Below are 11222 nucleotides of genomic sequence, written 5' to 3' on the forward strand. Positions count from 1 at the left end.
GCATAAGCAAGACACTAAATGTGCTCATTTGTTATGCGGTTTAATTATTTTTTTTATAGACCACTGAACCTATTTATCGATGTTTTATTGTTTTGTATTGATTTATTTTGATGTCATTTTGAAACATGACTTATCGTGATACAGCTTAAAGCTAGTTTCAATATATAGTATTTGTGATTAAAAAACGCAAACAAAATAAAATTATACAACAAAACAAAACCAAAACTGTTCGCCAGAGCTCGAGTTTTTATTTTGTTCCACGCCCGACTTTTATTTTGAAAAATGCATCATGTTTCCTGTCGAAACTCTTTTGCTTGCTGCTGATTTCAATCTAACGTTACTGATACAAAAGTAGCTGTCACTGTACAGCAAGAGATTCGCGAGACTTCATATTGATTTCAATATCGGCTCGATGATCGGTATGATTTGTGAGCTGGCTTTCTTTGTCAAATAACGTGTATTTTTTCTTAACTGTCTGTACTCACAACATATAGTGTACATTTATACTATGTATAATACGTCCTAACTCATGTCTGGTTGCTGTGTTTCTATATTTAAATGGTTGATTTATGCTTATAATCCTTACAAATAAAATGCCAGCCGTTAAATATAAATAAGCATATATATATATATATAAGAAATGATTATATTAGCTTGTTTGCAGATGGTTTTCAGTACAAGTGTATTAACACACGTATGCTTCAATTGAAAGGAAATACACTAAAAAGGAGCTGAACTAATGAGTGGAAGGAGGAGAAGCAAACCCAATCGGGGTGGAGGACGGTTCAATAAACCCAGAGGAGGTGGAGGAGGACGAGGAGGTGGAGGTGGAGGAGGAGGAAGAGGAGGTGGAGGAGGACAAGGAGGAGGAGGAGGACAAGGAGGAAGAGGAGGACGAGGAGGTGGAGGTGGAGGAGGAGGAAGAGGAGGACAAGGAGGACGAGGAGGGGGAGGAGGACAAGGAGGAAGAGGAGGACGAGGAGGTGGAGGTGGAAACAGGAAAGCTGCTAGTGGATGTTGGGATGATGGGGATGATTTCAGCCTAGATTTGGGTCGCAGTCGGTCATTCAAGCCTCCCTCATCTAGAGGTTCAAGAGGTGTCCGTGGGGCTCGTGGAGGAACCGGCAGAGGAAGATCTCAGGCACTGGCCAGAAAACACGACGAGGAGGAGATGAGATCCAGATTTAGACCTGAGCAAGTGCAGCTGCCCCTGCAGAAGATACACATGACTTCAGAGAACAAACTGCAGGTCAAAGAACTGCTGCGGGAACTTCAGAGCCACGAGTATCACACACCAAATAGGTGAACTTGAGTGTGTTTCTATAGAGGCAACAGTGGCCTTGGTTCTGCAAATATTTAGTTTTTCCTATTCATTTTCTCCATAGGGATTTTTTTTTCTCTTAAAGGGATAGTTCACCCACAAATGAAAATCCTATCATTAATTACTCACCCTCGTGTCGTTCCAAACCTGCAAGACCTTCGTTCATCTTCGGAACACAAATTAAGATACTTTTGATGCGTTCCGCGAGCTCTCTGACCCTCCATAGACAGCAAGAATCCTACCACGATCATCAAGGTCCAGAGACGTCGTAAGGACATCGAACTTGAGTTTGTTTCTATAGAGGCAACAGTGGCCTTGGTTCTGCAAATATTTTGTTTTTCCTATTCATTTTCTCCATAGGGATTTTGCAAGACCTTCGTTCATCTTCGGAACACAAATTAAGATACTTTTGATGCGTTCCGCGAGCTCTCTGACCCTCCATAGACAGCAAGAATCCTACCACGATCATCAAGGTCCAGAGACGTCGTAAGGACATCGTTAAAATGATCCATGTGATATCAGTTGTTCAACCGTAATTTTACGAAGCTACGAGATTACTTTTTGTGCGCAAAGAAAACAAAAATAACTCATTTTAGAGAGTATCCGTCTCCTCCGCATCACCCTGTAGCTCCATTTTGGAGAGTATCACATACATAAACAACGTATGTATGTGGATGTGTTTTTTACTTTCAGATCAAAGCGTAAACAACGTAAACAGCATATCTGCGTACGGTGCCGCTGACACAGAACAGCATACGTTGTTTATGTATGTGATACTCACCAAAATGGCGCTACAGGGTGACGCGGAGGAGACAAATTGTTGAATAAATTAGTTATTTTTGTTTTCTTTGCGCACAAAAAGTAATCTCGTAGCTTCGTAAAATTAAGGCTGAACAACTGATGTCACATGGATAATTTTAACGATGTCCTTACTACGTTTCTGGACCTTGATCGTGGTTCGTGGTAATATCCTTGCTGTCTATGCAGGGTCAGAGAGCTCTCAGATTCCATCAAAAATATTTTAATTTGTGTTCCGAAGATGAACGAAGGTCTTATGGGTTTGGAACGACGTGAGGGTGAGTAATTAATGACAGGATTTAAATTTTTGGGTGAACTAACCCTTTAACCCCCTGTGTTGCACTCTAACTCTTACGGTGTTTGTTCATTGTTTAAGAATGTATTTTTGTCATGTAGCGGCTCTGGCTATGAAGGTGGTGAGGATGAGGAGGATGAGGAAGAGGAGTATGATGAGCTGGACCGTCGTGAGGAAGGTCAGTTCTGGCAAACCCATGATGATGGAGTAGAATGTGCCGAGAGTGATGACTGGATGGAGGACTCGGTCGAGGAGAAGCACACAAAGCCAGAGCTGGTGATCTCTCTGTTTGCTCTGGGCGCTCTTTGCAGGTACAAAACTTTTTAATCATATGTGATGTCACAAAGGGACCTCTTTTTTTGTTTTTCACCCTAAATTATATGGCAATTCATAAATTTTTACTTGCAATAACCATACATTTGGCAGCATTTTACAGACAAATGACATATTATGCAATGTTAAGCAATTAAAGTTTTTGTTCTTATAAATAATAAACGTAATAATGATTGGTTATTAGGTAATAACTGTAAAAAATTAAATAACAGACAAAAATGAGAATTAAAAATGTATTTATATAAAATGCAGGGACTTCTGGGAATGTCTTTTTACTGTTTTTTATTGTAAAATATATGTTAATTCATAGTTTTTGTGTGCAGTAACCATAACTTTGACAGTATTTTACAGAAAAATTTAATATTTTTATCTGTTTGATTAATAACTGTATTTGTTGTAACCTAATAACTGCAAAAAAATAAATAAGAGAAAATATAACACAAAATGGCATAATGTACATTACAGATAGCAAAAGTGATAAGAAAGATGATTATATTTCATATTTATATAAAATATGACCATATGTGATGTGTAGCAACTTTTGTGAGGGTCATTTTACTGTTTTTCACTGTAAATGATACGATAATTCATAGTTTTTTTAATAACCGTATTAACCAATTAACGTTTTTACTGTAGCATTTTTACTTTTGTCTGTAAAAATTCAGAAACAAAAAATGTTTACAGTGTATTATAGCATAACGTGCACAGATAGTTTATGCCTGGATGGTAGATGAGGTGTACTTGGTGTACCATTTATCAAAACTAAAACAGTACTTAATCTGTTTGTTCACTCATTATACTGTAAAAGTAACTCCGTGTTTCCCATTATGTTGCAGGTATGGCTTTGACCGTGAACGCTGTCGACAAGCTTTGGAGGCTGGAGAAGAAAGTGGACGTGGTGAGGTTGGAGCGACATTAGAGCTCCTCCTATCCCAGATGTTCACAGAACGTTTCGGCTCCAGCGCCCTCAGCCCCCAAACATCGGACCTCCCTTCTCAGGAGGAATGTGTAGCTCCACGACAGGAAGAGGCCCTGGCTTTGACGGCAATCTACGGGGATCGCTACTGTGAGCGTATCAGTAATCGTGTTTGGACAATCCAGCTTGATTTGCTGTGCCTGGATGAAAGGCGGAACAAAATTTCAGATGCTGCAAATTGTAAAAAGCAGTCAGGATCCAATCAGATTTGCAAGTTTTACCTGAAGGGGGCAGGTTGTAGGTATGGAAACCGCTGCAGGTTCAAGCACCAAACTCCTGAATCGAGCTCTTCCAGAGAATTTTGTAAGGCAAGTCAGCCAGGGTTTAGCAGCACAGAAGTTCCCGTTTATCAGCTGGAGATTCGCTTCCAACCAGGTAGTTTATATCCTTTTCAAGCTCCGCTCGTGGCCTTCAGTAGCACTGATGAATCGCTCTCAGGCGCGGGATGCCTCAGTGTCACAGAGTACCTGTTCGGTCAGGCACTCAGTGGTGCGCAGGAAGGAGAGCCGGTGGTCTACACCCTCATTTCCTGTCTGGAGGAGGATGGACCTGCTAGAGAGCTGCTGTCAGCTGCCCATCACAAATACAGTGCTCCGCCCACCGTCACTCCGGCCAGGAATCGGAGCAGTAGGAACACTGTAGAAAACAACATTATGACCAATACAGCAACTAGAGATCAATTAACCAACACCACCAAGAGCACAAACCACAGAGTGAGACAGAAGGAAGGTGAGGGATTGGATGACTTAAAGGGATAGTTCACCCAAAAATGAAAATTTGATGTTTATCTGCTTACCCCCAGGACATCCAAGATGTAGGTGACTTTGTTTCTTCAGTAGAACACAAACGAAGATGTTTAACTCAAACCGTTGCAGTCTGTCAGTCTTATAATGGAAGTGAATGGGAATCACGGCTTTGAGAGTCAAAAAAACATACACAAACAAAACCAAATGAAACCCTGCGGCTCGTGACGATACATTGATGTGTAAAGACACAAAACGATTGGTCTGTACAAGAAACTGAACAGTATTTATATTGTTCGTTTCGTGTATTTACACACGTATGCCGTCATGAGCCGCAGGGTTTAATTTGGTTTTGTTTGTGTATGTTTATTTTACTCTCAAAGCCGTGATTCCCATTCACTTCTATTATATGACTGACAGACTGCAACGGTTTGAGTTAAAAATCATCATATGTGTTCTACTGAAGAAACAAAGTCACCTACATCTTGGATGCCCTGGGGGTAAGCAGATAAACATCAAATTTCATTTTTGGGTGAACTATCCCTTTAAGACTTCATCATTATTATTCAAACAATATTTGAATGAATATTTCACCCAAAAATTAAACTTCTGTCAATGTATTTGTGTTTAATCAGATGCTTCATACCTAAGAGAGGATATTGTTGATGAACAAGAAGATGGTGATGAAGATGAAGAACAATGTATCCCAGTGGAAAATGAGAGCTATGTTAACTTGAGGAAGAGGATGGTGAAGATTGAGATCAAAACTGAGCAAATACTGCAAGAGAACAAGAAGCTCTGCAGAGAGTTCAAGAGGAAACGGGTAACAGACCTGTCTTGCCCCTATTGGCTTGGATGTGTGTGTGATTGTGATATGTATCCTTATATCATTTCAACCTTTATTTGAATATTTATTTATTTATTAGTTCCCCCATGTCTTGTGACCAAACCTCATTATAGAGCACGTTTGAATCAGTTTGGAGCTTGACAGCACCCTGTTTCCATTCACTTTTGTTATATGGAAGAGAACAGTCGGGGTATTGTTCAAATGTTCGGCCTTTTGTGTTACACAGAAGAAAGTGATAGAACATAGAAATAGATTTTTCATAGTTTGATTTGTGTGTTCTCCCTGTCAGTCGTCGAGGCGCTATACATCGATGCAGGAGCAGAGGCAGAAGCTGCCTGCATGGCAGAAGAGAGAGGCCATATTGGACTGTTTGGATAAGAACCAGGTTCTCGTCATCAGCGGGATGACTGGGTAAGACTGTGACCTGCTGCATTTCTATTCTGTTGACCAGTTTTTTATTTGGTTAAATTTAATGATATTGACATCTCTTCATGTCTGAATTAATGTAACCTCAGGTGCGGGAAAACCACTCAGATTCCTCAGTTTATCCTGGATCATTTCCTCCAGACTGGACGGCCGGATAGAGTGGCCAACGTTATTTGCACTCAGCCACGGCGCATCTCTGCCATCGCTGTGGCGACCCGAGTGGCCCAGGAACGAGCAGAGGCCTTGGGTCTCTCCACAGGCTATCAGATCCGTCTGGAGACCGTCAGGGTAACACAATTTTTGTCATAATTTGGTTATCATTTACCGTAATCAATAGAAAATTATTTGACTAAAGTAACTGTTTTATTTTCACATTAAATGTTATTAATTCAATTGGCATCAATAACTTGTTTAGTCCAAATTATGGTGTTCTATATATTGAATAAACTTTTTTTTAGAGCCATTTCAAGATATAGTTTCAAGATACTCAATATACAAGCTATTGTAAATTGAATATTATCTCTCTCTCTCTTTAATTTATTTGAAAGAAGTCTCTTAATCTCACCCAGGCTGCATTTATTTGATACAGTAACAGTAAAAATACAGAAAAACAGTAATATTGTGAAATATTCATATATAATGTACAATATAACAGTCAAATTTCGATATATTTTAAAATGTCATTTATTCATTTAATATTTTATCATCTATAATTTATTCCTGTGATGCAAAGCTGAATTTTCAGCATCATTACTCTTGTCTTCAGTGTCACATGATTCTTATTATTCTTCTTATTTTTTTTTTCTTTGGAAACAGTGAAACTTTTTTAGGATTCTTTGATGAATGGAAAGTTCAGAAGATATATTTAAAATATGAATCTTGTCACAACATAAACGCCCTTACTCATTTTTAACCAATTTAATGCATCCTTGCTAAAAAAGTATTAATGTCTGTATATAATTTCTTGAATCCAGTCCTCCAGCACCAGGCTGATGTTCTGCACCACCGGCGTCCTTTTGCGGAGGCTAGAGGGCGACTCTGAGCTCAGTGGCATCACACATGTGATTGTGGATGAGGTCCATGAACGGACAGAAGAGAGGTCTGTGGAAAGCACAGGTGCACATTACAACACAGTCACACACATGAGTCTGACAGTCACATGATTCCTGTCTCACAGTGACTTCCTGTTGCTGGTTCTGAAGGATCTGATTGTAAAAAGGATGGATTTGAAAATAATTATGATGAGTGCAACCCTGAATGCCGAGCTCTTCTCACAGTACTTCAGCAACTGCCCCAGCATCCATATACCAGGTATGATATACCATATAACAGTGCACCTTTAAAGATGTAAATTTAGAATTTAATCCATCACACATTTCTCTTTCAATGGACTTTTCTATCTGAAGGACGTACATTCCCAGTGGAGCAGTTCTTCCTTGAAGACGCCATCGCTAAGACCAAGTATTCACATAAAATACATATAGCTTCATCTATGATTGTTATATATTCATCAAAAATAAATGATAAACAATCTTTACAACACAGCGTGGTTTGTTCTTTTGTTGTGAAGGTATGTAATTGAAGATGGAAGTCCATATCGGTGCTCCACAAAGCAAAATCGTCCCTCTGCTCAGGGTGGCACGGCTGGGAAGGGACGGGCTCCTGTTGAGGATTTTGATGATGATGGTAGCTGGTCATTTACGTCCTTAATGAAAAAGGATTCGGTCAAAGACTCCATCCCTGATCAGCAGCTCAGTCAAGAGGAACTTACCGTCCGATATTCCAGTAAAAACACTTGAATTCTGTCATTTTAGCATGTTTTATTGATTTATTACCAAAATTTTCTTCATTTCCTGTGAGTTTTTTGTGGGCCTTCTTATTATTCCTTTTCTGTTTTTTTGCGAGCCTGTCTATGCTCATTTCTGTCTTTAGTGATTGTACAAAGTACATCCTGCTTATTGAATAATCTTTGTGTAATATGACAAAACACCCTGAACTGTGTACATCTTTGTGCATCTCTTGTTAAGATTACTCAAAGTCTGTAGTGAAAACATTGGCTGCTATGGATCTTGATAAAATCAACATGGACCTGGTGGAGAGTCTGTTGGAGTGGATTGTTGATGGAGAGCACAGCTACCCACCAGGTAAAGAGCTCCATAAACCCCTGCACTGTTCAAATAATTACAGCCTTCTTAGAAGCGTTAAAAAAACTCAGTGAATGACTTTTTTTGTTGTTGCTTTTTCCTTTTTGGTGAATGCACAGGTGCTGTTTTGGTCTTCCTACCAGGACTTGCTGAAATAAAGCAATTATATGAGCAGCTCCAGTCTAACAGGATGTTCAATAATAGAAGAACAAACAGGTACATTGTTGTAATCCTGCCAGTTTTTCAGTCAGTGCTGTTCATGTAAATTGCCAGTTTCTTAAAGTAGTCTTTACAAGTAAATTTTTTTACACCTAAAAATCAAAAGAAAATACTCTTTTGCACCATGTCATTGTTTTTAATTTTAATGAAGCACTCATGTGCCACTTGTCATCTCATTAGCCTGGTGCATATATATACAGTGGTGTGAAAAAGTGTTGGCCCCCTTCCTGTTTTTTGAATTTTTTGCATATTTGTCACACTTAAAAGATTCAGATCATAATATTACACAAAGATAATGCAAGTAAATACAAAATGCAGTTTTTAAATGATTATTTATTTTATTAAGGGAAAAAAGCTGTCCAAACCTGCCTGGCCCTACGTGAAAAAGTAATTGCCCCCTAAATCTAGTAACTGGTTGTGCCACGCTTTGCAGCAACAACTGCAATCAAGTGTTTGCGATAACTGGCAATGAGTCTTTCACATCGCTGTGGAGGAATTTTGGCCCACTCTTCTTTGCAGAATTGTTTTAATTCAGCCACATTGGAGGGTTTTCGAGCATGAATGGACTGTTTATTTGTAAATGTAAGATGTTTATTAGATGTAAGATGGCGCCGACGCTGATGGCTGCCTCCGTGGCGTACTCCGCAGTTGTTTTTATGTTTTTGTTAGTTTGTCCTGTCTTTAGTTATATCCCTGCAATCAGTTTCACCAGAGACGAATTGCTGGACATTCGGAAGTACACACCACCCGATATTTCACCGGTTTTTGATTGTTTTGCTGGACATTGTTGTCGGGGGAGCTGCGGCGCTGATCAAGTGCTTCAGGACGCGCAGACAGGGGAAGCGAGCCGGGGCGCTTGTGAAGCTCAGGCAGCACGGATTCAGAACGCCGTTGCCAAGTATCCATCTGGCAAATCTCCGCTCTCTACCCAACAAAACGGACGAACTTCTTCTTCTCTCCCGGACAAATAAGGATTTTTCAAACTCTGCTGCTCTGTGTTTCACGGAAACCTGGCTGAAAGACGCCATTCCGGACAGCGCGTTGAGTCTCCCGGGCATTCAGCTGTTCAGAGCAGATCGCGACGCAGAATCAACGGCGAAATCGCGCGGCGGCGGGACATGCTTTTACATCAATGAGAGGTGGTGTACAGATGTAACTGTGTTAAAGAAGATGTGCTGTTCAGATCTAGAAGTGAAAAAAAATAAGAAATCAGGAAGGGGGCCAACACTTTTTCACACCACTGTATACATATATAAAACATTTTTTTGAAAGAAATTAACCCTTTAAACCCGAGCTCCCGCACTAAAAAATTAATAATCAAATAACTAAGCAACCCCTGAATGGAATAACACAAAACGGGTATCATTGATCAACTCCTAACCAGCGCTGAGCAGTCCCTCTAAACCAAAGTGTATCACGGGCGGGACGCCCCCCTCCGCGAAAATATTACTAATCATATTTTTCAAACCACTGCCTTCAAAAACGGATATCATTTGAAAGCTTAGAATCTGAGCTTTACAATGCATGTAGCCACTTTGATTAACTCCAAAATAGTGCCGAGTTATTTGCTGATAAATTAAATTAAAATAAAAAATCATAATTTACAAAATATGTTTTTTGTGCCATGTACTCTAATATATCTAAAACATACAGCTCGGATTGTCATGTGTCATATGTCATTTGAAAGGTCTCATGAGTAGAATAAAAAGAAGTATAATTGTTTGGGGCTTCGACTAAACTTGAGTCAGGCATTATTTCAAATTCAAAACAACAATTTCAAAACTGTCAAGGGCTAAGAGAAGGGCTACCTTGTTTCAAAATGCTGTAACTTCTGATTATTTCATGATAACAAAATGTAATTCACATACAGCACACATGTTGGGGAAAATTACCAACAAAAAAAAAGTATCCTACCTTATTTCTTTGAAATAAAAATATGAAAAATTTCCCTTTACCACACACATTTTTCTTACATTTTATCAACTATTTCTCAACATGAGAATATTCAAATGCAAAGATGTTTTCCCCCTAAAAATATAGAAATGTATCTATCAAATGATACCTGCATTTTGACTCTCCTTGCTACGGTCTTGGAGTTATGAGTCATTATTTTTGTTTATGACTCTCAGAAAACAGTTTTTTAAATTCCTTCAGGGAGTCAAGAGCTAAACAAAAAGGCCTATTTTGTTACAAAATACTGTAACTTTTGGATACTTTATGCTATCACCAAAATAGATTTTTTTCTCCTACCTTATTTATGTCCTGAGATATTGAATGTCAAATAAGACAGATATGAAAAAGGTCTCTTGAGCACTCTAATTTTTCTTACATTTTTATCAGCTATTTCTCCGCAAGGCAAGTTTATTTATATAGCACATTTCACACACAATGGTAATTCAAAGTGCTTTACATACAATTTATGAAAAAATAATAATAATCACAACAATAAAACAAGGAATTTAAAACTTTGAAAATGATTTACAAATTGATTTAAGAGGTTTAAAAGGAATTTAAAACAGTTAAGAATAGAAAATTACTATACATAAAATATAGTGCAATCAGTTCGGACATTGCACAGTGCTCATTCAGTAAATGCACAGCTAAACAGATGAGTTTTGAGTCTGCATTTAAATGTGACTAATGTTTTAGCACATCTGATCTCTTCTGGAAGCTGATTCCAACTGCGGGTGGCATAATAACTAAAAGCAGACTCCCCTTGTTTTGTGTGAACTGACTCGATCCTAATGATCTGAGTGGTCTGTTAGGTTTATAATCAGTGAACATATCTGCTATGTATTTAGGTCCTAGGCCATTGAGTGATTTATAAACGAGTAAAAGTACATTAAAATCAATCCTAAATATAACTGGAAGACAGTGTAAGGACCTGTGGACTGGTGTGATATGCTCAGATTTTCTGGTTCTAGTCAGAATTCTGGCAGCAGCGTTCTGGATGAGCTGCAGCTGTCTAATGGTCTTCTTGCGAAGGCCGGTGAGGAGACCATTACAATAGTACACCCTGCTGGTAATAAAGGCATGAACAAGTTTTTCCAAGTCTTGACTGGAAACAAAACCTCTAATTCTTGCAATGTTTTTGAGATGATAGTATGCTGATTTAGTTAC

At 38.9% G+C, this 11222-nt stretch overlaps 1 protein-coding gene across 1 annotated transcript in view; it reads left to right on the top strand.

The window, feature by feature from the left end:
- The first annotated feature begins 412 nt into the window (after positions 1 to 412).
- Positions 413 to 11222, top strand: part of dhx57 (DEAH (Asp-Glu-Ala-Asp/His) box polypeptide 57) — a 17900-nt gene continuing 7090 nt past the window's right edge. Inside the window, exons 1-13 of the mRNA XM_016273894.1 lie at positions 413 to 419; positions 918 to 1302; positions 2516 to 2725; positions 3584 to 4452; positions 5102 to 5289; positions 5603 to 5724; positions 5829 to 6027; positions 6714 to 6838; positions 6917 to 7050; positions 7146 to 7200; positions 7310 to 7524; positions 7767 to 7883; positions 8003 to 8099. Of these exons, the coding sequence (XP_016129380.1) occupies positions 413 to 419; positions 918 to 1302; positions 2516 to 2725; positions 3584 to 4452; positions 5102 to 5289; positions 5603 to 5724; positions 5829 to 6027; positions 6714 to 6838; positions 6917 to 7050; positions 7146 to 7200; positions 7310 to 7524; positions 7767 to 7883; positions 8003 to 8099 (2723 nt within the window). The remainder of the gene's footprint in view (positions 420 to 917; positions 1303 to 2515; positions 2726 to 3583; positions 4453 to 5101; positions 5290 to 5602; positions 5725 to 5828; positions 6028 to 6713; positions 6839 to 6916; positions 7051 to 7145; positions 7201 to 7309; positions 7525 to 7766; positions 7884 to 8002; positions 8100 to 11222) is intronic.

Source organism: Sinocyclocheilus grahami, unplaced genomic scaffold (genome assembly GCF_001515645.1).
Source record: "Sinocyclocheilus grahami isolate Dianchi unplaced genomic scaffold, SAMN03320097.WGS_v1.1 scaffold82.1, whole genome shotgun sequence".
Taxonomy (NCBI): domain Eukaryota; kingdom Metazoa; phylum Chordata; class Actinopteri; order Cypriniformes; family Cyprinidae; genus Sinocyclocheilus; species Sinocyclocheilus grahami.